General features: G+C 37.8%; 1 protein-coding gene and 1 pseudogene across 1 annotated transcript; one reads left to right on the plus strand and one right to left on the minus strand.

Moving 5' to 3' along the window:
• Nucleotides 1-5,976: 5,976 nt before the first annotated feature.
• Nucleotides 5,977-19,284, minus strand: LOC149161257 (microtubule-associated protein RP/EB family member 1A-like; annotated as a pseudogene).
• Nucleotides 19,285-24,502: 5,218 nt separating this feature from the next.
• LOC149161258 (uncharacterized) lies at nt 24,503-25,633 on the plus strand. The gene has a single exon (XM_089434816.1). It carries the CDS (start codon nt 24,503-24,505, stop codon nt 25,631-25,633), a length of 1,131 nt encoding a protein of 376 aa, XP_089290942.1.
• Nucleotides 25,634-26,657: the final 1,024 nt, after the last annotated feature.

Below are 26,657 nucleotides of genomic sequence, written 5' to 3' on the forward strand. Positions count from 1 at the left end.
CAGCCCCACTAGTTTCTCCTTTTCCTTCTCTTAAGTTATAGGATTTTCCCTCTTGTCGAGGATTAGAGTGTAAGCTTATTGTAGCTTGAAAACTATGTTCCGATCCTCCTACTTGGCTTTGAATCTCAGCATGAGTTGCAGATGGTGAGCCTGCTGCTTGAGGGATAACAATAGAACTTTTTCCAGGTATAGCCTGGAATCCTACTGATGCTTGAGACTCTGCTCTTCTTATGATTTTGTCTATAAAGGTCATTCTCCCAAGGTTCACTGGTCCTTTGGGTTTTGTGGGTTTTCGTGGAGGATTCTACTCTTTTTCAATCTTTTTATTTCTAGTCATTCATAAAAACAAATTCCTATTTAACCTCTAAGGTTTTGCTGTAAAGCAGGCAAGTAAGCAAGCACTGTACTTGCTAGGTACGCAGGTTCTTACCTTTTGTCTTTAAAACCCAATTCTCCTACAACAAAGAAATAAAAAAAATCACTTGAAACACTCTCCCCGGCAATGACACTAAAATGTTGGCTCAATAAGATGTATTTTTACAGGCAATCTTAATCCTTACATTAGTTCTCAACCCGACATAAGACTTTTTATCTCAATAGTGCCAACACATTATGTGCAGTGAATCTAGAGGTTATCTAATGACGAATAGTTGCAATCACTAAAGGATAATTCTTCAATTCAATTCACACAATTCTGAAAAGAACTATCTATGGAAGAAATACTCTCAACACGCTCTGCAATTCTATGCAACTTGTTCCAAAATCAATTGAAATTGAATGCAAATAAAAATTACACTTAGAATCGTTCAAATAAGCTTAAGACTAATCGCACTTAATCAAGTAAAGAAACTATAACCACTGAACAACACTACCAATCTATAACAACCCAAATCAATCTGCATTACTCAATTAAACAACAACAGTAAGTGAACAACAATCAACAATAAGTAATTGAACAACAAATAGCGATAAAATATTCCTAAATTGCAAAAGTTCTATATTGCAATCTGTAGAAGTTAATCAGTCTTGTCTTTCAAGATCTTTGATAACATCTATTCAAATGAACAACAATATGCTATCAACACGAATTCACTCATTCTAATCAAAGTGCTACTTAAGTATATCTCACGACTTCACTCTGAATCTAATTGAACAACAATATAAATCAATATCACAAATCTTCATGATAAATGAAATAACTAAGCATTAAATCAATTGCAAAGACTGAATATAAAACTATAACGCAAAGGAGCAGTGGAACTTCTTGTGACTGGGCCCAGGGTCACCAAAAGTCTCTGCTTAACAAAAACTTAGAATACGAAGATGTATCAAACGCAACCTTCTTTCATTAATTTCGAGTAAAAACTAATAGAGTCACTGATATAACAACGTATATGTTTCAAAAGTATAATTACAAATTAGAAGTCTGAATTGTATCTAATTTCCTTTCAGCCCTATATATAACATAAAAGAGAAACTTGGATAAAAGCGAATCCTCAAGATCAGGGGATCCTGAGGATTTCGCAATATAAAATCTGATCATGTGATAAAATAGGAATGTTTGAACTGATCTTCCGCTTCCTTGTCTGCCCAAGATGCCATGGATTTTCCCTTTTATGGCCTCGTGTTGTTCTTCCAACTGAACAACTTTTGCCCAATCCACATCTCTGCATACAAAGATAGCAAAGAATCAGTTTTTCGTACTAGATTTTCCTATTCTATCACCAAATAGTTTCATCCAACTTTAGTTGATATTTTCCTCATTTTAATCTATAAATGGAGATAATCATATAAGGATGAATGATAAATGAAGCAGTTTATGAAGAGAAATCATTCCTTTTTCCTGTCCCAACAAAGGTGGAGAGAGCTACATAATAATTGATAATTTCTTTACTCAACTTGTGAATAAATACAAAGAGATGCAATCTCAGTTGGAATAAATATGGAGGGGAGGCATAATAATTTATACTTCACTGACTCAACTTATGAATAAATATAACGAGGTATAATAAAGGTGAAAACCATGCAATTATTACCACTCACTCTTTCATGTTTGTTTGTTTTTTTTTCTTTTAATGAGCCTAGGTGTAGCCCAACACTTTTATTGGATGGAAGAAGAATGGCCAATCCATAGTGGGATGTTATCACTAGGATTGTGTGAGGCCCAATCTAGCCTGAACGTCCTTTGGGATATTTTATTCCCCCAAAATGGCTTCCATCCTCAACCCCTCCCCATGAGGTTTCAACACGAGAGTTGGGAGAACCAAACCCCTCTCAAACCAACTAGTCTACACCTCATGGGTACTCACTCTTCCATTTTATTCACCATCCAAATCATTATTATTGGATAACATTGTCTTTCTCACATAAGGCCTTCATATATGTGTGTGTGTGTGTTTTGGATTTTTCTTGCATTTAAAAAATAAAATCCCTCATCTTGAAAAAAATAACTTTAAATATTTATATAGAGAGAGAGAGACTTTATTTTTTAGCAGATGAGAAATTGTACTTTTTAAATGTAAGAAAACATATTAATTATCGAAACCGGAAGGTAATTAAAAAACCAAAAGACCTAGAGACATTTAGCAGTAGCGATTGTCTACTTATTTTTAGATTCACCAATGGATTATTTCAAGTGGCATGGTTTTCCTTAAATAAACATGTTGAGTTAGTGTGCATTTATGGATAGAAACCAATGATGATCATCCTTACTACTAATTAAGATTTGAGTTATGATAAGTTTTGTCATCTCCAAAAAATAAAAATAATAGTATGTATTATTTGATGTGATTCTTTATAAGCATTTGAATTTTCCAAGAAATACATAAATGTTGCAATCAGTCTGAATTGAATATCTTGCAATTATAATCATATAGGTAACTTTCCATGTGCATTGGAAAAACCTTTTACTTTTAAACTACCTTATACATAACTTAGCTAGAAGATCTGACACTTCCATTTGGTTGACCTACCCTAGCTTGTCCCATACATAAACTCCCGTAAAGCTAGGAAGCCCATTCCTTCACCTTAAAATGAGAGGCAAGGCTACTAAGGTTATAGTGGGTGGCTTTCTTAGATCTGTTACCTTTTCAAGATCCGTGTTGTGCAAATTATTGTAGATTACACATTTTTCCATAGGGTCTCAATGAGGAATGTTACTCGTTATAGGGTCTGGGCAAGAGAGAATGATGAACAAGTTTGATCCATCAAAGGAGCAAAAAGTTTGCTATTTGTCCTTTGAAATCTACCAAACTCCTCTCTATAAGAAAATGATCTTCTTGACAAGGACATATTTCTGGTTTCATTTCTTCACTACTACTTCTTCTACTTTCTACTTTTCTTATTTCTCATATTGGTGCCATTATCTGCTACAAGATTCTTATGTGCTCCATTATTGTTTAAATGTACATGTAAGCTAGACTCTCCTTTATGAAACCCTAGACAAGATTTGATTATGGGAGATATTTGACTACTAAGCATACAATCCAAGATCTTGGTGCCCTTCTCCTACTTGATATGATTTTCTTTATATTCAAGTTGCTTCCTCATTGAGATAATATTAGCCTTAATCTTTCCAGCTCGACCCTCTCTTTCTTTTTGTTGGCTCCTCATAATATCTTCAGCTCTTTTTGCCTCTTCTAACTAGGTATTCAAGATGATGACTTCATCTTTAAGTTCATTCTCCTTCTCATAAAAATTATGCATTATTTTTTCTTGATCTCTACATATAATTGTTAACCTCTCTACTTCAACAGTTATATTTCAATTACAACCATGTCCAAGTCACATTCAACTTCAAGGAGCATCATTCTGTTACAATCATCATCTTGATTATTCAAAGATGCATGGTTAACATCAAATCCATCTAATACACAAATAAGAAATGATTCATCCTCATTTTTACCTTCAAATCTACCATGTTGAAACACATTTGGTTCTCTTACACTTTCCTTTTATGATATCTCCTCTCGATGATTTGTTTCTCCATTTGAACTAAAGGGATGAATCTCATTAGGATGAGACTCTTTCATCTAAGAGGAAATTTTCTTCTTTTTCTTCCTCTCCATTGCTGCTACTAATGTTGCCTCCATAAAACACCTACAACCTATCTTAGATCTATTACCTTCTCAAGATCTGTGTTGTGCAAATTATTGTAGATTACACATTTTGCCATAGGGTCTCAATGAGGAATGTTACTCGTTACAGGGTCTGGGCAAGAGAGAATGATGAACAAGTTTGATCGTGACAGAAATGGTAGAGCACGAGCAGAGGACAAGGGAGTGGGAAAAGCATGAGTAGAAGACCAGATTTCCACTATTTACAGATTCACTAAAGTTTGAAAGGATTGTGTTTCTTAAAAATTTAGTGCATTAAAGTTGAATAATTTTATTTTAATGAAATCTGGACTTTAACCATTGTTTCTTTCCCGTGTCAAGAAAAATTATCTACACTAATATTTTCACATCCATTAAGAATATCAACATCTATCCTTTCGAATGTTGAAAAGAATAAACTCCAATAATCCTTTCATTTTGATCACTTTACTACAAGGTAACTTGAGTGAAATTGCAATGATCAAAGATCTATTATATTCCCAATTCGCTTCCATCGATTGTTGCTACATTATCCTTCAAACCATTAGGTGAAAAATATAGTGGCAACTATATTTTTTAGGAACTATTCAATCAACTATATGGGTTATTAGATGTGGAGGAACTATTCGACCAAATTGAGTGCCAACATCAAGTCACAAGAATTTTGTCTTTGGTTGGGATTATTGTAGCGAGAACCATCCAAATACAAAAGATGAATAAGAGAAGATGCAACACTTTCTTTTAACTACATCAGATCGTTAGGGTTTAGGATTAGATTTCAAAATCAAGCTCTCTTTTTGGATTCCTAAAACTACAATGGAGCAGATTTTCTCAATTGTAAAAAATGGTGTAGTAAGTAAAGAGATAGAAAGTGTGAAACAGAGAATATGCATGTGAAAGAGCTATGAAGTTGAGCAAAGGAGTAACACTTAATGAGGAGTGATGCTAAAAGAGGAATATTGTAGGATTAACCCCTAATGAGGAATGTTACTAATTATAGGGTTGGGTAAGACAAAAAAATGGATAGGTGTTGGGCATGGAATCCCCCCAAGGCATGTTTTGGGGCTTAAAGCCCAAGTTTTGACCAATTCTATTGTAAAGAATCTGCGATTTGTGGGCGCGGCGCATGGAGTCATAATAGAGTCATAGCGTTGTCTGCCCTTGTTTTTGTAATGTGAGGTCGGTTCGAAAGATCTACCCATGGTCGCAACCATGGGATTGTATAAATAGAGCAAGGCTCTAAGTGTAGAAAATAGTTAATCTAATCAATAAAGGAATCGATGGAATAGAAGTGTTGAGTCAAAGTGTAAGTCATGTCTTTGGGTCGTAGAGTAGCAGAAGGATCTACAGCTGACTGCGTAGGGAAAGTCGAATTTGTAACCATTGGAAGCATTAATAAAGAGAAGTTTTATCATATTTTTATGTATATTTTCCTGGTTTTTGTTTTATTGGGTATGAATTGCAAGTTTATTATTTATTTGCTACGCGAACTCATATGAATGTGTTGTATAAATAAATATAACTTACGGCATCCATTTACGTGAAGATGACTAACTGGTGTAAGAAGATAAGTAAGATCTCAGGTGTGACTTAGGGGAATAGTGCAGAGTGCGGCTCCAGTAGCACGGAAGTCCCACAACCCCTAGTTAGGGCTACGCGAAGGCCAATATATCAGGGTGCGAAGGCTAGGGAAGTGTGCGAAGTAACCTGTGCGAAGAGACTCTCAATTGGAGCCAGCTAGGCAAGCAACATACCTTCCATCTCGAGACCCAGATCCAGAGCCAGACCCATAGCCAGCAGGACCAGCTTAAGAAGCAGAGATAGAGACAGAAGTAGCTACTAGAGCACGAGCAAAGGTAGCGGGGGGAAAGGCATCGTAAGCTTAAATAGCAGAGCCTATTTCATTTCCAGTACCAGGTCCAGATGAGGAAGTAAATCCGGCAGCACCATCGCCTATTGAACCAGCAGCAGTAGGGGTCACAACTGTAGCTTCTCCAGTTCCTGGTCCAGCAGCAGCACCACCACTAGCAGCCATTGATGTATATAAAGCAGAAGTATACTTTGCACCTGCCCTCGCACCTACATCAGCACCATCACCAGTAGAACCATCAACTGGATCAATGCCTCAAACATTTCAAGGGTGCGACAACCTGGTTCCAGCACCTCCCCATACTACTTCGGGTGAGACCTCAGTCCGCGTTCTGTAGACAGTTGTCGTAAGGGCTAGTAGTACAGGGATTTGTTTGGCTAATTAACTCCAAACCTCGGTCAGGCCCTAACAAGCCAACAAATGGTTCCGTTGCTGGGACCAAGATCTACATAAAGATGTCTGATGTTGTATCATTGGAATCCAACTAAGAAAGGAATTGAAGATTGGTTGGATACGAAGATTCATGAGTTTGCGGCACAGGAGAACAGGAATTTGTGACTATCAAAAGAAGAGTGGTTAGATTACTACTTGTAAACAAAGATCCATGAAATTTTCTTCGCGTCTTTCCCTACTGAGCTGTACAAGTGGATCGTGAAGCCAACAAATAGCCAAGGAAGGTGCGAGCTTGATGGACCTATTGTGTGGACTCTAGAATTGGTGCACAGATTGGAAGCATCAGAGGATAAGCTCGCGCGTGCTGTTGACCACTGGCTCGATCGAATTATAGGAGGATTTATTACTGAATTCATGGTAGATACTTCAGTCAGCTACAGTGAGGCAGAGCGATGCTTCCTCAAAGGACTGTGAGGTAATTACGTTAAGTCTTTAAACACTTGGATTAAAATGCTACTGCGTGAAAATTGGGTCGTGCAAATAAATTGATGGTTGTGGCTACGCGAAGTGGGAGAATTTATAGAAATCAAGGTAGTTCAGAACTAGAAACTAGCCACTTGATTTCACCTCCATGAGGGGAGGGGGAAGAGCTCGCGAAGGTCTCACCAAGAAGTACGATCAATTTGATAAGGCAGAGGATTTCGTGCATACCACCCCCACCCACACCACCACCAGTTTCACCATCTTCACCACCATATTTGCCCATACCACCATTGTGATTCAATATGACAAGCGTGATAAAATTGCCAGTATTCAAGGGAGTAGGAAATGAAGATCAAGACTAGTTTTGGTTCATGATAAAGGCTGTATGGGAAGCGCAGGGAGTCACGGATGACAATCTAAAGAAAGCCACGTTGGTTAGCGCTCTGCAGGATCGTGTGTTGACCTAGTACATTAAGCATTCTAATGACAATCCGAATACAGGGATCGCAGACATCCAAACTACGTTGAATAGGGAATTTAGCAGGCCGAAGTCAGAGGCGCAGTCGATCATTGGGTTCAAGGAAATCAGAATGCTACCAGGTGAGACCCCTTGGGATTTGGATCAAATACTAAAGTGCACAATTCATGAAGCTAACATGAAATTGATGAACGGACAACACCGCGAATGGTTTGTAGCATCGTTAACATCACATTTAAGGAATGCGCTATCAAAAAAGAGGCTAACAACTCAGGCCAGGGCCTTGGAGATCGCGATGAGACTACATGAAACCTCGATATAGGATCCTAACCTGGGATTTCAGCAGATCCACGCGCAGTTGAAAAATTCATGCCATGAAATGCAAAGTCTGAAACAGGATAGGACAGCTCGCCCAGAGGTGCGCGACGAGGTATGGTGTGTAAAGTGCAAGGGTCAGGGACATGACAAGGACCACTGCTCGGTGTTTGCAAATTACCTCGCGGGAGGAGGAAAAATGCCATTGAGACCAGAGGCACAAGCAGGACCTAGCGCGATGCCTACATTATGGTGCATGATTTGTCAAATAGGGGGAAAGCATGCTACAGACAACTGCCATTTATTGCAAAAGTACACACAGAATTCACAACAGTTGTTCTGTAATTTATGTAGATCAGTGGGACATGATGAGCACACTTGTAGAAGCTATGAACTAATGATGGATAGGACTCCTACCTACAGAGTTCAGGCCAAAACACGGGCCCTTAACTAGAACGCAGGGATGGCAAACCGGATTTCAGGGGTGCGAACGAAGCCGAGGTGGAGGAGGACCTGGAAGAGGCCGCAGACAGCTGATATGCTACAATTGCGGAGGGCTAGGCATTATGCTCGTGATTGTATAAATCTGATGCATCCATCATGCTTGTATTGTACATTTTTTTATCATGAGACGGAGGATTGTCCCACACTGATAGTGCGGTTTCATGATAAAGGAGCACTCCAACCTCCCCTGACTCAGAACCTGCAAATGATGAGGTCTAAGCTGCGCGAGGAAGACCCTAATGTGAATATTGTGCTATGAAAAGGAAGTACAACAGGGTATGACAAAGGCAAGTAGCTTGAAGATAGTACTTGGGTTCGCAAGGATCCGACGAAAGAACCAGAGTTTGATTTGGAGCGCGCTAAGGAAACCTTCATGGAAGCTAGGGAGAGCTTCGTTGATGCCTCCACTTCAAGAAGCAAAGCCAGACCGGAGCCAGAAATGGATCCATCGATGCTCACAACGTTCCTGGAAACATGCATGAAGCTGTTGCATGACAACAATGTTGTAAAGGGACTGCAGGAACTTATAAATGGATGCGTTGGGACTGCGCCAGGAGAACTACGTGTAGTCTGGAAGATTAGAAAGCACGTGACGAGGACGGGAAGGGAGATGAGATTGATTACATAGATTGGAGAATATGAGGTGGACCAAGTGATTCTAGACCTGGGATCAGACGTGAATGTTCTAACGAAGTAGACATGGGAGTACATGGGGAGGACTATGTTACAATGGTCTATGGAGAACCAGAAAAAGATCTTACCGATGGGAAGATTGCAGGGAATCACCGTAGATATCAAAGGAGCAAGCGCGTTGGTAGATTTCGAAGTGATAGAGATTGTTGATGATAGAAATCCCTACCCCACGCTATTAGGAATAGTTTGGGCCACTGATATGAATGGGGTGATAAATCTGAAGAAGTGCAAGATGATTTTTGAGAAAAAGTCTCTGCACGTAGTTGTACCTTTGGACCCTGCAGAAGGATTGTGCTACACAGAGCCAGTGTGCGACTTTGAAAGCGACGACGACTTGGACTGCATCTACAAGATAACTGCACGAAAGCAAGACTAGGTGAATCCCACCACAAATGGATGAATCTCATGGGAGTGTGAAAGCTCTTGTACATTGGATTCGGATGAAGAGATAGAGCGATGGCAGAACTGGTTACACGAGGTAACCACACTGAACTGTAACATGATGACGAGATCGTTGCACTGCGTATCAACAGAGGTAAGGGATCTGCCTACGTATGATGGGTTAAGTGAGGTAGATGACTTCCTGAACAGATTTTAAAGGGAGGTGTCGGAATAGCAATGATTCGAGCCTTTGAAATGGGTACTTCATGCTACGTCCACAAGGTGGTGGGGTATGCACCAAGGAAGCTTTGAGGACTGGCATGAATGGAGGAGAATGATGCGCATGCGGTTTGGAAAGCCTCAAATGCAATTAAAAGACAAGTATGATGGACGTGATGATCAACGCGTGCACCTCGCCAAGTGGACAAATGTCTATGGGGAAGATCCGCAACCTGAGTGGGTGCACCTGTTCTATCATACCCTAGATGTTATACCCATGAGTTGGTATATAGAGACAGAGCTCCACCATGGGACAAGTGAATGGGATATCCTACGCGAAGGATTCCTGTTAACCTTCACTTTTGAGGATCATTGGTGGGATACTGTTGATGATGTGCTACACACGGTAAAAATAGATATCTTTAAAATACCCCAGGAGCCAATAGAAGTGATTCAGCTTGAATGGGCGACCCATCTGAGCTACGCGCTGGAGTGTTACAATGTAAATACTGAAGAAGATGACGAGGATCCATGAAAAGTTAACAATCTAGAAATTGAAGTCTATCGCGAGGTTCAAGGGCCATTGATTGAAGACCCTGACATAACCGCGCCGGTAAAGACAAAGCACGTGAACATTGGTACGGAAGCCGAACCTAAATATGCAACACTCGGTGATTACTGGGATGACGCGAGGGTAGATAAAGTCACTGAGTTACTCCGTGAGTATTAGGACCTGTTCCCCACCAAGATCACAGACTTAAAAGTAATCATCAGAGATTTAGGAATGATGCAGATCACATTAAAGGACGATGCGAAGCCAGTTAAGCAGAGGCCTTACCTCTTGAATCCAAATTACAAGGAGAAGGTCTGCATACAACTAGACAAGATGCTCGTGGCTGGAATCATTGAGCTGGTGTAAGAATCCAATTGGGTAAGCCCTATGGTAGTGCAGGAAAAGAAGCAGAAGGGCGAGACAAGAATATGCGTGGACCTAAAAAAATTGAATGACGCATGTGTGCATGACCCATTCCCAACTCCGTTCACAGATGAAGTATTAGAAAATGTCGGCGGGAAAGAAGCATTTTGTTTTACTGATGGCTTCTCAAGGTACCACCAGATCAAAATTGCGCCAAAAGATAGGATCAAGACCACCTTTGTGACTGAGTGGGGTTTCTTTCAATACACCATTATTCCATTTCGGTTGAAGAACGTGCCGGCCATATTTTCGCGCATAGTTGTTGCTGCATTCAAGGAATATATCCACAAGTTCCTGGAGGTTTATATGGATGATTGGACTGTATTTGGATTGGTTAAGCACCATCCAACAAGCTTACGCTTAATGCTGGATACCTGTCGATGACACCAAATCACGTTGTACCTCAAGAAGTGTAGGTTCCTCGTTCCCTTTGGGAACCTATTTCGACATGTGGTTTGCAAATAGGGACTAATGGTAGATCTTGCGAAGATTGTGGTAATTCTAAATTTGGAAGCATCGCGAAGTGTCAAATAGTTGCGCGCTACCTTGGGACATACAGGGTATTACAGGAAGTTCATCAAAAGCTATGCCTGGATTACCGTGCCGATGGAGAAGCTGTTGAAAAAGGATGTCACGTTCGGCTAGAATGATGATTGCATGAAGATCCTGGATGTACTAAAAGTGAAATTGGCCTCTGCGCCGATCCTGGTCTCCCCAAAATGGGATGTGGAGTTTCATGTTCATGTTAATGCATCATGTATAGCGTTGGGAGTGGTACTAACACAGGAAGGTGGAGAGGACTTGGATCACCCTATCGCATTCGCGAGCCGCAAATTATCTAAAGCATAAAATAACTATTCCACCACTGAATGCCAGGGACTGGCTATGGTGTAAGCGCTCCAAAAATATCGGCACTATTTGCTAGGGGGACACTTCAAGATGTATATAGAGCATTCCACGCTAAAATATTTGGTCAATAAGCCTGTGCTGGGGGAGCGCATATACAAGTGGCTCTTATTGTTCCAAGAATATGATTTTGAGGTCAGTGTGAAGCTAGGACACCTGAACGTGGGACCAGATCACTTGTCGCGCATTGAGACGGGAGACAAACCTACTAGTTTGGAAGAAGGATTACCTGATGCATAGCTCTTTTCTGTGCGTGTAGCCGATGGACACTTCGAAGACATAATCCACCTTCTCATGACTGGAACTGCATCGAAAGAATACTCCGTCTAGCAAAAGAAGGAATTGGTGGTGCGCGCGGCAGATTTTTCTATCATCGCGTGGCACCTATATAAGATGGGCAATGACGAAATACTGTGAAGGTATGTACTTGAATTCAAACAAAGTCAAATCCTTGTGGAAGCACATGGGGGCACTGCAGGAGGACACTATGTAGGGCGAGTGACTGCACAAAAGATTCTTCGTGCAGGGTTGTAGTGGTCAACCCTTCACCAGGATTCAAAAGCACATTGTAAGGCCTATGATATATGTAAAAGAACAAGTAAACCATCATGGAGGGACGAGATGCCTTTGAATCCGCAAATGATGATGTAGCCCTTTGAAAAGTGGGTGATCGACTTTGTAGGACCTATCAAACCACAAGGAAAGACGGATGCGAGATACATTATCACCGTGATAGAATACCTGACTTGTTGGGCAAAAGCACAACCCGATAAAATATTGCACGGGCACAACGGCTGAAAAGTTTCTTTTCAAACATGTATTGACATGATTTGGATGTTCAAAGATCCTAATGAGTGATCGCGGTACAAATTTCCTGAATGAAACAATCTGCACGCTGACAGAAGAGTTTCAGGTGTATCATCAGAAAATCACACCGTATCACCCCCAATCCAATGGAACGGTAGAAGCATTTCAAAAATACTGGAGATTACGTTGACCAAAGTATGCAATGCGCAAAAAAGTGATTGGGACCTGCGTGTTCCTGTAGTACTATGGGCTTATAGGACAACGTGCAAGAAACTGATGGGCCAGACACCTTTCCAGTTGGTCTATGGTGTGGAAGCTGTCATGCCAATGTAGTATATTGTGCCTAGTCTACGCATAGCAACGCTCACAGGTATGACGGACTATGGACCCTTGGAAGAAAGGCTCACACAGTTGGAAGAACTTGAATAGGAATAGTTTCTGGCTAGCTTCCATCAGCAGGTACAAAAGCAACACAAAAATGCCTAGCACGATTGCCATATTAAGTTGCGCACCTTCAAGGTAAACGATTTAGTGTTACTATATGATGGTAAGTTTGATAAATTCCTGGGAAAGTTTAGAATGCATTGGTTGGGACCATATGTTGTTAAGGAGGTCACAGACGGAGGCGTAGTGCAGCTGGTAAAGCTAAATGGAGAACACTTCCCAGGTAAAGTGAATGGTAGTCACTTGAAGCAATACACGGGTGGCCCGACTATTTGGCTAGCCGACAGAAGCACAGTCTTCACGCTCCAAGTAGCCAGAAGAAGGCGTGGGACTATAAACAGATGCAGGGGATGTATGAACCGATCCAGGGAAGCAGTTCAGACACCGTGGTCTCGGAACAACGTGTATAGGAGATTCAGCAGGCAGCCACTCAGTGCACTGCCGACCTTGCAGCTATTCGAGCAGAGTTGGAGGGCCTCCGCACGAAGATCTCTGCACTGACAGAGTGAATCGAGGGTGAGTCACAATTTTTGTGTTGGGGGCCTGTTGGGCATGGAATCCCCCCAAGGCATGTTTTGGGGCTTAAAGCCCAAGTTTTGACCAAGTCTATTGTAAAGACTCCGCTATTTGTGGGCGCGGAGCGCGATGTCATAATAGAGTCATAGGGTTATTCGCCCTTATTTTTGTAATGTAAGGTTGGTTCGAAAGATCTACCCATGGTCTGTGGACCATGGAATTGTATAAACAAAGCGAGGCTCTAAGTGTAGAATACAGTTAATCTAATCAATAAAGGAATTGATGGAATAAAAGCGTTGAGTCAAAGTTTAAGTCATTTCTTTGGGTCGTAGAGTAGGAGAAGGCTCTGCAGCTGAGTGCGTAGAGGCCTAGTAGTCTGCAGCTGAGTGCACGGACACCTGCAGCTAAGTGCGCAGGGCAGGTCGAATTTGTAACCGTTGGAAGCATTAATAAAGAGAATTTTTATCATATTTCTGTGCATCTTTTCTTGGTTTATGTATTATTGGGTATGAATTGCAAGTTTACTGTTTATTTGTTGCGCAGACTCATATGAATGTGCTGTATAAATAAATATAACTTAAGAAATCCATTTACGCGACGATAACTAACTGGTGTAAGAAGATAAGTAAGATCTTAGGTGTGACTTAGGGGAATAGTGCAGAGCGCTGCTCTAGTAGCGCGGAAGCCCCACAACCCTGGTTAGGTCTGCGCAAAGGTGAATATATCAGGGCGCGAAGGCTAGGGAAGTGTGTGAAGTAACCTGCACGAAGAGAATCTTAGTTGGACCGGATCAACCCCTCAAACATCTCAAGGGTGCAGAAACCTGGTTCCAGCACCCGCCCATACTACTTCGGGTGAGACCTCAATCCACACTCTGCGGACTGTTACCGAAAGGGCCAATAGTATAGGGATTTATTTGGCTAATTAACTCCGAACCTGGGTCAAGCCCCAACAAGCCAATAATAGGTCTAAGCGTGACATAAATGATCCATTATTAGAGCATGAGCATATGACCAAGGAGTGGGAAAAGAGTGACTAGAAGACTGAAAATTTCTTAGGGTTAGGAATGCTTGGCTCTAATATCATGTCAAGCCAAGGAATAATTCATGAATTAGATGATGTTAGTATTGTTGTGAATAGACCTATGACATTACAAAATATACCCTTGGTTTAATCTTCCATGGTTGAATCCTATTCATATTTTCCTTATTTAGAAATTCATCAATTTCCCAAGGATTAGGTTTATAACAAATTCAATACATTAATGTTGAATAATTTTTTTTTTAAATAAAATTTAGAATTTACTGTTGTTTCTTTCCCATGCAAAGAAAAATCAACTCCACTAATTATTTGACATTCATTAAGAATATCAATATCTATCCTTTGATTGTTGAGAAGAATCAACACCACTAATCATTTGGTTTTCATCACTTTACCACAAGATACATTGAGTGTAATTGCAATGATGAAATATGCACTATCTTCCCAATTTATTTCCACGGTTTGTTGATACATCATCCTAATTCAAACCATTAGGTGGGAAATATAGTGACAATGGTAATGACAAGTCTCACGCAAATTATGGTAGATTACACGTGTTGTGAAATGGTCATGACAAGTCTCATACAGTGACAATGGTATGATGGTACATTAATTTTAAAGTGATTGGATTAACATTGTGCATTGATTTCAATGTAAGCACAAAAAATTATTGACAATGAACATTTATTTTTGTGTTATAGTAATTCAGCCTATTAATATTGGAGAGAAAGAGAGACAAGGTATGATGTTTAGTACAATAGCTTGAGCTAAATATTTAAATGGTTTACGATTCAACCTGTCCTTTTCATATAATTGATATGAAAACATGACAATCGATATGAAGATATGACAAAAGTAACAAGGGTGAGAATAAAAATAGTAGAAGAAAATAGTTTGAGATTAATCAAAATGAAGACTATTTGTAATTGGGGGAGATGCATTGATTTTAGTGTAGATGTTGATTTCTAATGATATTTGATTTCTTGCACCAAATGCATTGATTTCACTATAGATGATTTCTAATCCTATTTGATTTCTTGCACTAAATGCATTGATTTCATTGTAGATGGTGATTTCTAATCCTGCTTGATTGCTTGCACTAGATACATTGATTTCAATGTAGATGTTGATTTCTAATAATAGTTGATTGCTTGCACTAGATGCATTGATTTCAATGTAGATTGTTTCTAATCCTATTTGATTTCTTGCACTAAATGCATTGATTTCAGTGTAGATGGTGATTTCTAATCCTATATGATTGCTTGCAATAAATGCATTGATTTCAATGTAGATGTTGTTTTATAATCATGTTTGCTTACTTGCACTAGATGCATTGATTTCAATGTAGATGTTGGCGTATAATCCTATTTGCTTATTTGCACTAGATGCATTGATTTGAGTGTAAATGTTGATTTTTAATCCCATTTGATTTCTTACATTAGATGCATTGATTTCAATGTAATTGTTGTTTTATAATCTTATTTGATTGCTTGCATTAGATGCATTTATTTGGGTGTAGATGTTGATTTCTGATTTGATGTAATTAGATGTATGATGGTACATTAATTTTAAAGTGATTGGATTAAAATTGTGCATTTATTTAAGTGTAAGCACAAAAAATGATTGACAATGTACATTGATTTTTGTGTTATAGTAATTCAACCTATTAATATTGGAGAGAAAGAGAGACAAGGAATGATGTTTACTACAATAGTTCGAGATAAGGATTTAAATGGTTTATGATTCAACCTATCCTTTTCATACAATTGATATGAAAAAATTAGAATCGATATGAAAATATGACAAAAGTAACAAGGGTGACAATAAGAATAGTAGAAGAAAATAGTTTGCGATTAATCACAATGAATAGTATTTGTAATTGAATATATTCTTATTATTCATATTTTCTATCATTCAACACTATTACATTGTCACTTTACATTCAAATTTTTTATTTCATCATTTTCATCATTAAAGTTACTAACAATATTTATCATCTCAACAAACTGAGGTAACTAAGCAAATTTACAATTAAAATGACCAAATTAATCTGAGACATATTTAATATATTTAGCATATTTTAAATGATTATATTAATATTAGATGAATTTACATATTATTGATAAAATTAATAATATGTTCATTAGATTTTCTTTGGCCACACATGACTGAAACCGGCCTATATCCATCCTAACTCCAGATATATCAAGTGCAGACAGGGATCAAATCTCTCGAGGTACAAACCTTTCCTCAAGTTTTGCACTCCAAAAATAGGTTTTCACCTCGAGAGATTTGATCCTTCTCAAAACTTGATAGATGTAGAGTTAAGATGGACCTAGGTTGGTTATTCATAGAAGTCAGTACACTAAATGTGCGAGAAAATATCAAAACAACATATTGCAAGGGAGATTTGAAGGTTAACAAATCCCCAAGAAAACATCAATATATTTTATTAAAAAACAATTAGGACCTAGAAGAATATAAATCTATTATGAGAACCTGTAAGGTAGTATCAAGGGTCCTGATTTCAATTGAATATAAGCTCACAAAATATGATAAACAACCATCATGAAGCTATATCAAAATCATGTTAACCATTTGAAATTGGCATATCACTATAATAATATCTCGGTGACAAAAATTGCATTAGAACAATTAAAAGAGATGATTTGCACATAACAAACTATTTGTTCACAACAGAATTTTGCCCAATCCTTGCAACCCATATCCATTCAATGAAAAAGAGGTCTCTCTGCATGGATCATACCAGTGTTGATAGAATTCCTCTAGATATCGAATTAGAGAGGAAATTATTTTATCATTTTATTAACACATTATCAAAGGAAAGGTACTTTGGTAAATATCTACTTTGTTTGACTCTACACATGAGTTTCGTCACTGCCTAAGAGAAAGACTAGACTTCACAACATCTTCCACCTCATGTGTCCCTACTAATTTACATTTGTTGATCTATCTCCTTGCTTTTTTATCATCATTTTCATCAGATAGATTGTATGAATTGTATATTATTTCTTGTGCCTCAACAATTACAACTGAAATATCATCAACAAGATATAGAATCCTCTGTATTGTTGAAACTATATGCTCAAAATTCTAGGTATCAAACTCTTATTTTCTTCACTGCATTTAAATTGTGTAGAAAAAATCTATTAACAGAAAATTGTATGACTCGAGTTAGATTTGTACTTATAGGTAATGGTTCAACATCTGGATTTTAACAAAGTATTTCAATATCCATCAACTTTGCGAAGTAAAAGTCTCTTTCCTTCTCCAAGATATCTACTAAAAGCTTCAACGTTGTGATCTACATGCCTCGACTCAACAACAAATATCACATAAATAAATACGAGAAGTTGACTTATATGAGAGCCTGAACGACATTCATGTTTCTCTAGTTCCTTTGGAAGAACTTCTAACAAAGGGATCCAGTGACAACTGGAACTGGATTGGACCAACATTCTCTATGAGACAAACATGATGCAATATAAATATAGACATAAAGAGGGAAATAGTATGAAGAAAAACACAAAAATCAATGGGCTTTATACGGAGTGCGGTTTTTTGACCTTCTCATTTAGAACCTGAACCAGTGATAGGGTTACAGATGGAATGTTGGGCATTTAATACCCATAAAATGATGGTTTAGTTGAAGTTGTTCTAAAGGGTGAAGATACATATCCAGTGCTAACAACATTTTACCCCATCCCATAATGTTTAGTCCCTACATTCACAACTGGAGCTGAAGGATCATTTCGCCGAGAGCTAGCAACTGTGGTTGTTTCAGACCCCAGTGCAATTCCCTTTCTTGAAGGGTTTACTGGAGCTGCCTTCTTGTTAAATCGTTTTCCACCTTTGCAAGACTTTCTCCATTCCAATGCATTGTAATTGATGAAGAAAAAAATAAGCCACCAATTAAAAAAATGTTATCATTGCATATAAAAAATTATGCCTAGTGTAATTTGATAAAATCCAAAAAGAATCAGAAAGCAGGACAACAAAAAAGAGAAAGAAGGTACGTATTCATGACTCCACCATTTATAAAATCACAATATCTTCTTAACCATCGCATGAATTCTAGATTGTCCAGTGGGCAACCCTTTACTAGTTTGTTAACATCAATGTACTACACGAAACCTCATATTAGATCCATCCCGGTGTCTTCCTAAAAGTAATAAACAAACTAATCCATTCGATGTATTTCCCCTCTATTAATAAAGATAAAACTAGGCCTATATCTAACATGGTACAAACATAGCTACCAAAGATGAGATATAAGACTCCATTAACTATAGAACAAAAGAGAGAAGAACAATACAAAAAAGTGTGCAATGGGAGCACTTGCAATAATACATAAATCATAGAAAACAATGTCCCTAAAATGTTTTAACACAACTCTAAGAGATGGCAACAAATGAAAAGAGATAGTCATGGAGGACATAGACAACCCAATTGTAGTATGAAATCATTAAAGTTTTTTGTATCCTTAATTTCTATTTCTTCTTCTAATTCATAAATCAAGCTCACCCTTTCATATACAAATCAAGCCCATCTCTAATCTTAACAAAGCATAAAAACTATTTGATCCATCTTTCCATATTTTTAACAACTATCAAATAAACCTATATGCATGTGGCTTCTTTGAAAGTAAAAAACAAAGAAATTGTCATGCATATAATAATTTGTTCTTGAATCTCATATCATTATCATGAAATGTAGAAAATATAAATTTAGAAATAATTTTCTTACTTCAAACCATGTGGTATTTTTGGAGTGAGATATGTAATTCTATTTTTTGCTTCCATCATTTTGCTTCGAGACCCCAGTCTCACCAACTCAAAATAAAAGCAGAGTTACATTCACCAACTTTTTCAATATAATTAACAACTTATGAGAAGAAAGAAAAATCTCCAGGACAACCATACCTTGCTAATCTTCAGCGTGTTGAACGTGTCCTATAACACTTTGTAGTTTTGAATCATCTCATACTATGTCTTTGCATCAAAATTGACCTACAACAAAAGCAAAAAAAACATAATGATGTAAACAACTTTGTTATATCAAATCAAATGAAATATTGTCAAAGGTTCAGAATGGATACCTTGTGTATGGGAACCATGCCAATGTGTACAACATCCATAAGTTGAGATTAAGTTGCTCCATAAGAAGCTTGCAAGAAACTCAAATAAGTGATATTTTCATTCTCTTTTTAAATATTCAAAAAGAAGGAAAAGAAAAGGGTTTGTGTATTCTTCACAGAATAACCCTAAATGATTTGAGATGGAAAATCTCAATGCTCAAACATAAATTCCATGATTTGAATAGGGAAACCCAAATTTAAGATGGAAAAACTTAGTGCCTCAGCCTTGAGCTCTTGAACCGTGCAATTGTGCAATTACCCAGCCTCCGCCACCTTTCATAAATAAATAGTTGGTTGAATCAATGGTCAACCCCTTAGCCTAGCTCACTGAGCTCCCAAAATGCGCAATCTTCTTCCTCAATCCAGCTTGAACTTTGCATTGCGCAGTCTCAAGGCTCAAGCTTGACCCTTGACTTCTTGAGCTGCGCAATTACACAGTTATTGAGCCTCTCTCTTAGCCTATCACCCGATTCTAGCTTAGTCAATGGATCATCATGCAACATATTAGACTAGGGGTTTATCAGACTAATGTCATCTTGTCATGAGTGAGTTACAGAGGAAGGTACTATATCATACCATGACAAGATGATGACGAAGGAGATGGAGAAGGAGGCCATGATAGAAGACATTTTATTAGCTACAAACACAAGTTGATCAATCAAGAGAAAGAAAAGGGACATCAAATTGAGACAATAGTTGGAGATCAAGTTCCACTGAATAATCCTCATCTCTAATCCATTTGGAGGACATAGAAGAAGATCTTGATCCATCTTTTAGAAGACACAAAGCAAGCAACAACAAAGAATGACTTGACATTTCCATGGCATCATGCAAGTCCATGTCATAAGTGTCATGCCATGTCATGTCATGAGTCATCATGTGCCACATCATTTTGTGGAATATGTAGTTCAATATTGGACAAATAGAATGCAAAGTGGAAGTCCAAGAGTCATTCAAGTAATGTGAAAAGTCATGTAGGAAGTCAAAAGGTCATAGAGAAGTTGAACAATCACAAGGGTAACCCAAGAGTCAAAAGGAAGGTGAAGGATCACCCCATTTGTTATATATACACCCTCATGGTACAAGCGAAGGAATTTTCACCTTAGCTTCTCCCAAAATGCATCACAGAGACAAAATTATTACTTTTGGGGAGTAAGTCGTGGTTCTAATGCTCCACTTTTGGAGCTAATGATGCTTGTCGTATTCATGTATCTTGGGACTTTTACTTAGTACTTGAAGCCCGATGGTCGTCAATGGATTGTGAATATTTGTAAGACTATTCTTTGAATATTTGTGATTCATGTTTTCTTTCATCTGTACTAAAGTAGTTAAACTATTTTGGTTATTTTAGTTCTTATCTAATTAAAAATGTCTTGTAATGGTTGTAACGATCGCCGCATCTATGTGGACTATTCTTCTTGATGTTAGGTGTTTAGCTTTTCACTGGTGTGCGCCTCCACTGTGGTGGTACTATTACCTTTCTCTTAGAGGCTCACTGTTCCTCCCTCTGTAGTAGAAGAACTTTGATACACTTGCAACTAAACATTCACCAGGCACACTTACTTGATTTCCATAAAGGCACATACATGCTTCTCTATCTTGCTGACATCTAAAACTAAGGAAAAGTTATGAGAATACATGGAAATCGGGCTGATACTCTAGATGAGGCTCCTATTCCAAAGACCCCATAGGTTGATGAATTTCCATCATTGTAAAGAATTCTTGAATCAAAATAAAAAATAAATTAGTAAAAACCACAACTACTATTCATTTATGTATGGACATTTTCAAAAGGATACAGTAGAGCAAGGGTAGTATTTTACCCTAAATATATTTTTTCCTATTTTAATTCCCAAAAGGACATTAAATTCTATTTACGGGGGCTTTACTCAATGAACCCCTGACATATCACATGCGCTCATGGCATACTAAACAAGACCCCTAATTGGACTACATATTGGAAAATACCTCTAAAAATCACATTATTTAACCCCTTACCAATACGAATCCAATACACCTTCCCAATTTAAAAATCCCTACCTTCACTAGATATTGTAGGTATCCATTTTTTCATTAAAATTTTTTTATACCCCTTTATATTTTTTCATTAACTTTGAGATCCATTTTTTATACTTGCCAGTATAAAAACCCTTTATCCCCTAATATATGCTCAATATATTATATCATTTTTTCCTCATTATTTATCCCCCAATATGAATACACATTGTAAGGCATTGCTCCCCTAGTGAAGCCCTCATGCTTCTCTCTCATGATTTTATTATCCAATCATGGGAAATAGTAGGGGAGACAGTGGTTCATGTCTTATGCAAAATTACAACATGGAGATGGCTGAGTGAAGCCCTCGTGCTTCTGTCCCATGATTTTCTTATCCAATCATGGAAACAATAGGGTAGACAGTGGTTCATGACTTTTGCCAAATTACGACATGGAGATGGCTGGAGCTATTGATCAAAATTATCATAGTTTGATGCTCCTAAGACCTTGTTAAAACCCTATTACACTTTATCATATTTATATTTACCTTCTCATCTTCAGTTCCTCATGGTTATCCTGATTGATAGGGCAGATAGTGGTTCATGTCTTCTGCCAAATTACAGCATGGAGATGGTTGGAGCTATTAACCAGAATGATCATGGCTTGATGCTCCTAAGTCCTGGTTAAAACCATATTACACTTTCTCATATTTATATTTACCTTCTCATCTTGATTTCCTCATGGTTATCATGATTGATATCATCCTTCTACTGCCATGATTTTTAAATATTTGTGCAATGATTTTTCTTTGTTAATCTTCAAAGGAAAATCACCTACAATTAAAATCCTTCAAAATATCTCATATAAGTGAATAACCTATTTACCAATAGTTACTACCCACCATAATTTAAATAAGTAATTGCATAAAAAATGAGCAGGAAAAAGATGGAAATAAATATAGCATCTTCAAATGAAAACCAGCTAAAATCAAAATGCTTCAAAATAGCTCATACCAAATTAATAATTTATTTACCATTAGTTACTAACCACCATAATTTAAATAAGTATTTGCATAAAAAAAATGAGAATCCTTCAAAATAGCTCATATCAAATTAATAACCTATTTACCATTAGTTACTACCCACTATCATTTAAATAAGTATTTTCATAAAAAATGAGCATTACACTGGGAATAAATATACCTATTAGAATTACTGCCTAGACTATTTATGTTTTCTTGAATGCTTTAACATGTAGCTATCCGCCAATTATTTATGAAATTCCTCATCCCTAAGCCTCACAACACTTATTTTAATTTATGGTAGAGTTTTTCTTAGTTGATATCATTGTGTGGTTGATTATATCGATGGTATTAGTAAACTATTCACTCTATATGAGTATGAATGTGGTTTTAGAATGTTAGTATGTTGAAATTATTTTCAAAATCCTGGGCTTCTAGTCTATCCCAAAAGGGCTAAAAAATGTTCCATTAAAAAAAAATTAAAATATCCAAGTCTACTCACCAATTGTTTCTGTATCGACAATAAATAATAACACGATCACTCTTCAATTGTTTCTGTACCGACAATAAATAATAATGAGAAGCAACTCTTCGTCCAGGGCCGAATGGCTGGACAATTGAGTTTTTTACTCATTTCTTCGACCTGTTCAAAGGGGATTTGCTAAAAATGGTTGAGGGTTCAAGAATAGCGGGCAGTATAAATTCAAAGGTTGCTTCCACCAATATCGCCCTCATCCCAAAGAAAGATGAAACTGAGTCTTTTATGGATTTCAGGCCGATCTCTCTATGCAATATTTCTTATAAAATCATTGCAAAAATAATCGCAGAAAGGATAAAAGGTTCCTTATCAAAGCATATTTCATCAGAACAACATGCATTTCTAAAAGGGAGGAACATACAGGATGCAGTGGCAAGCACCCAGGAAGGACTATTTTCTATACAGAAAAGGAAAAGGAATGCAGTCATCCTTAAGATTGATCTCCAAAAGGCATACGACTGCCTCGATTGGGGATTCCTAAGGTGCTTATTGGTAAAGATTGGCCTAAATACTGGTATGACAAACTGGATAATGGCGTGTGTTGAGATGGTGAATTTCTCGGTGATCATAAATGGAATTCCTTCCCCTTTCTTTTCTGCCTCCAGAGGTCTCTGACAAGGATGTCCCTTATCGCCACTTTTATTTATACTGGCAATGAATACTCTTAGTCTTCATATAAATAAAGCTGTTGAAGAATCCAGAGTTTCTCCACTTAAAATTTGCAGGGGAATCTCGATATCTCATAACTTGTTTGTTGATGATATCATAATGTTTGGAATGTTGTGCAAGATAACATGGTCATGTTACTTCGAGATCTTGGACAATTTTCAAAAAGCAACAGGCCTTCATATCAATTTTGATAAGTCTGTTTTTTCATAACGAATCGAGCCAGGATATGATTGATTGGCTGGCGGAGCTGTTTGGAATCAAAGCCCATCCTATCGGGCGTGGGTTGAAATATTTGGGCTTTCAGCTAAAAGCCGTAGGCTATAAAAAGGCAGATTGGGGATGGATGTTAGACAAATTTTACAAGAGGATTTCCGTGTGGCAGTATAGATATCTATCTCTTGGAGGCAGAGTGATCCTTGCCCAGTCGGTTTTAAATCAGTTGATGGTATATTGGGCTCATTTATTTGCCATCCCAGCAAGCATAATTTCGGCAATGAATAAGCTCACGGCAAACTTTATTTGGGGAGACCAAGTGGGGAAAAAAATACCATCTCTCATCTCTAGCCAACATTTCCAAACCAAAGAAACTCGGAGGCTGGGGGCTCTTAGAATTGAAATCTTTTGGCAAGGCTTTACTATGCAGGACTCTATGGAGAGGCATTTTTGAGGAGGGTCCGTGGAGTAACATTATCCGTTTCAAATATCTAAGAAGGAAGAGCTTGGCATACTGGCTCAGGAGAAAGCAATTAGGCTCTTCTAGGGGATCTCCTATTTGGCAAAGCCTTCGGAAAATTGGCAAATTTTTTCTGGAAAATTTATTCTGGCATTTCCAAACAGGTAAAAATATTCTCATTGGAAAAGACTGTTTTATGAGCGGTTCTGAAGTGATTGAGATTCAGAATTCTCTGCTAAACTTTCTCCACAGAAAAGGTATTTTTTATTGGGAGAGTCTTATTGCTGAATGGAATGGTCCCATCCCCCTATGGAAGGAAGCTGAACATATGGGGATGCCTGAAGACATAGCTTTGCAGTGGGACAAAATCAAATTACGACTCAGGAACTGTGGAATCTTTCGATCAAAGGAACATGATAATCTCATCTGGAGAAGTTCTAAGGTTTTATATGAGGTCCAAGTAAAAGATGTTTACAAGGATCTGATTAGCAAAGGTCCTTCTCTTCTCAAGCCATCCTTTCCGCCCATTCTATGGAAAACAGGTTGCCCCTCAAAATTGATCCTGTTTTCTTGGCTGGCATTTCACAATAGGAATCTTTCTTGGGATAATTTAAGAAAGCGAGGTTGGCAGGGACCGGGTGTTTGCTCCATCTGTTGGGCTGAAGAAGAATCCAATTTCCACCTCTTCTTTGACTGCAAGAAGACTCGTCTTCTGTGGTGGAATCTGGAGAATACCCATGGTCTCCAGCACTTGTCTCACTCTTCTACTGCTGATGCGTTCTTATGGTGCAACCTTCAAAAGAAATCATGGAGATCATTATTCATCATTACGATATGGTGCATATGGAAATGGCACAATAAGGTTGTCTTCAATGGTAAGGTCCCCCAGTTCATGGAAATTTTATCCTCCATCATTTCTATATTTGAATCAATCCCGCAAAGCACTTCCAAGGTGCCAGTTCAGAAAGAATGTGTGATTCAGCAAGACATGTTTGATATGCCGAGAGCCTTCTTCGACGGGGCTGAACAGGATGGCCAATGTGGCTGCGGCATTTTTATTATGGTAAATGAAATCTGTCATTTTCATCTGTTCTGGAATGGAGGCAGTGGTTCAAACAGTAAGGCGGAAGCAATGGCCCTTGCTAACCTTCTTCATTTTTGTCTTTTTCTCGATCTCCAGGATGTTTCCATATTTGGTGATTCTAAGGTCTTGGTTGATGGCCTCCGTGGTAAGAACATTATAAGGAATCCGCAGCTCTCTGGTTGGATTGAGAGGATTAATTTTTTATGGAACAGATCTAAGGGTGTGTCCATTCATCATATCAAGAGGGATCTTAACCATGCCGCAGATGATTTATCCAAAAAGGGTCTCCGGGTGGCTCCAGGATTATGGTTCTTGCAGGTTTCTTTTGAGGGCAATATTATATCTATTCAGGACTTTCTCCCTCCTGATTTCTAATCCTTGTTTTGATTCTAGCTCTTTCATCTTTCTCTGGTTTTGTTTCTAGAAAACTCTGATATATCTCTCTGGTAGATGAAGGTTTATCCGCTAATCTTGCTGTTCCAGTGATCGCAGGTTCTTCATGAGTGTTTACATTATCCTGTTGCTGGAAGCAGTATTCCAGGACCCGCTTCTTTTTGCTGTCTGCGATTTGCTATGGACTGCGTGTCCGCTATAGCTTCAATCCTTTAATGTCTGTAGATGTTTGGTTTCATTAGGCAGTCTGATTCAGATATTGTTCAATCTTATTGGGAATTTGTTTGGGTTCCTATTATAGGCTCATATATGTGGAGCATTTCTGTCTTCCAGTTTTGGCTTGTGCCTTGGGGATAAATCTCTCGTATGTTTTTAAGTTATGTATGAAGTTCAGATAAACTGATATAATGTTCTTGTTTATATTACTGATATAAATGAAATGTAGCCTTTTTCGGTCTGAAAAAAAAAAAAAAAAAAAAAATCTTCGTATTTATTTCCTGCTAATCTCACACATTCATCCTTAATGCAATTCCATCTAGCTTCGCCAAATAGAAGTAAATCCAACCAGACCAATTCCATCTACCTAGTGCCCCACCTAATAAAAGTAAATCCAAACATACCTTACACACTAGACGGAAAATATATGAATGAATGGTTACTAACCACACTAATTTATAATATACTCCTGAGTTCAGAAGCCTGCACTATGTAGAATTATTAATTTAAATTGGTTTGATAGGTAGGTCATAACTATCTAAAATGTCGTTCTATTGAATGGAATTTTTCTTCACACACAACGTTTTCATATTTTCCAAATAAAATCCGTCTATAGCCACATGAAACAAAGGGAATCATTTTTTTCTTTTATATTTATTTTTTTAATTTTGTTTAAAATTTGAATATAAATTTGTTAAAAGTTTTAATTGAATAATAAGATAATATAAATATTATAAAATTTCACAAACACATTTTAAATAATAAAAAATCACAAATTTATTCAAAATTA

The sequence above is a fragment of the Pinus tabuliformis genome, chromosome 5_2, assembly GCF_031772625.1.
Source record: "Pinus tabuliformis cultivar Carrire ecotype Pingquan chromosome 5_2, CPIR1, whole genome shotgun sequence".
NCBI lineage: Eukaryota > Viridiplantae > Streptophyta > Pinopsida > Pinales > Pinaceae > Pinus > Pinus tabuliformis.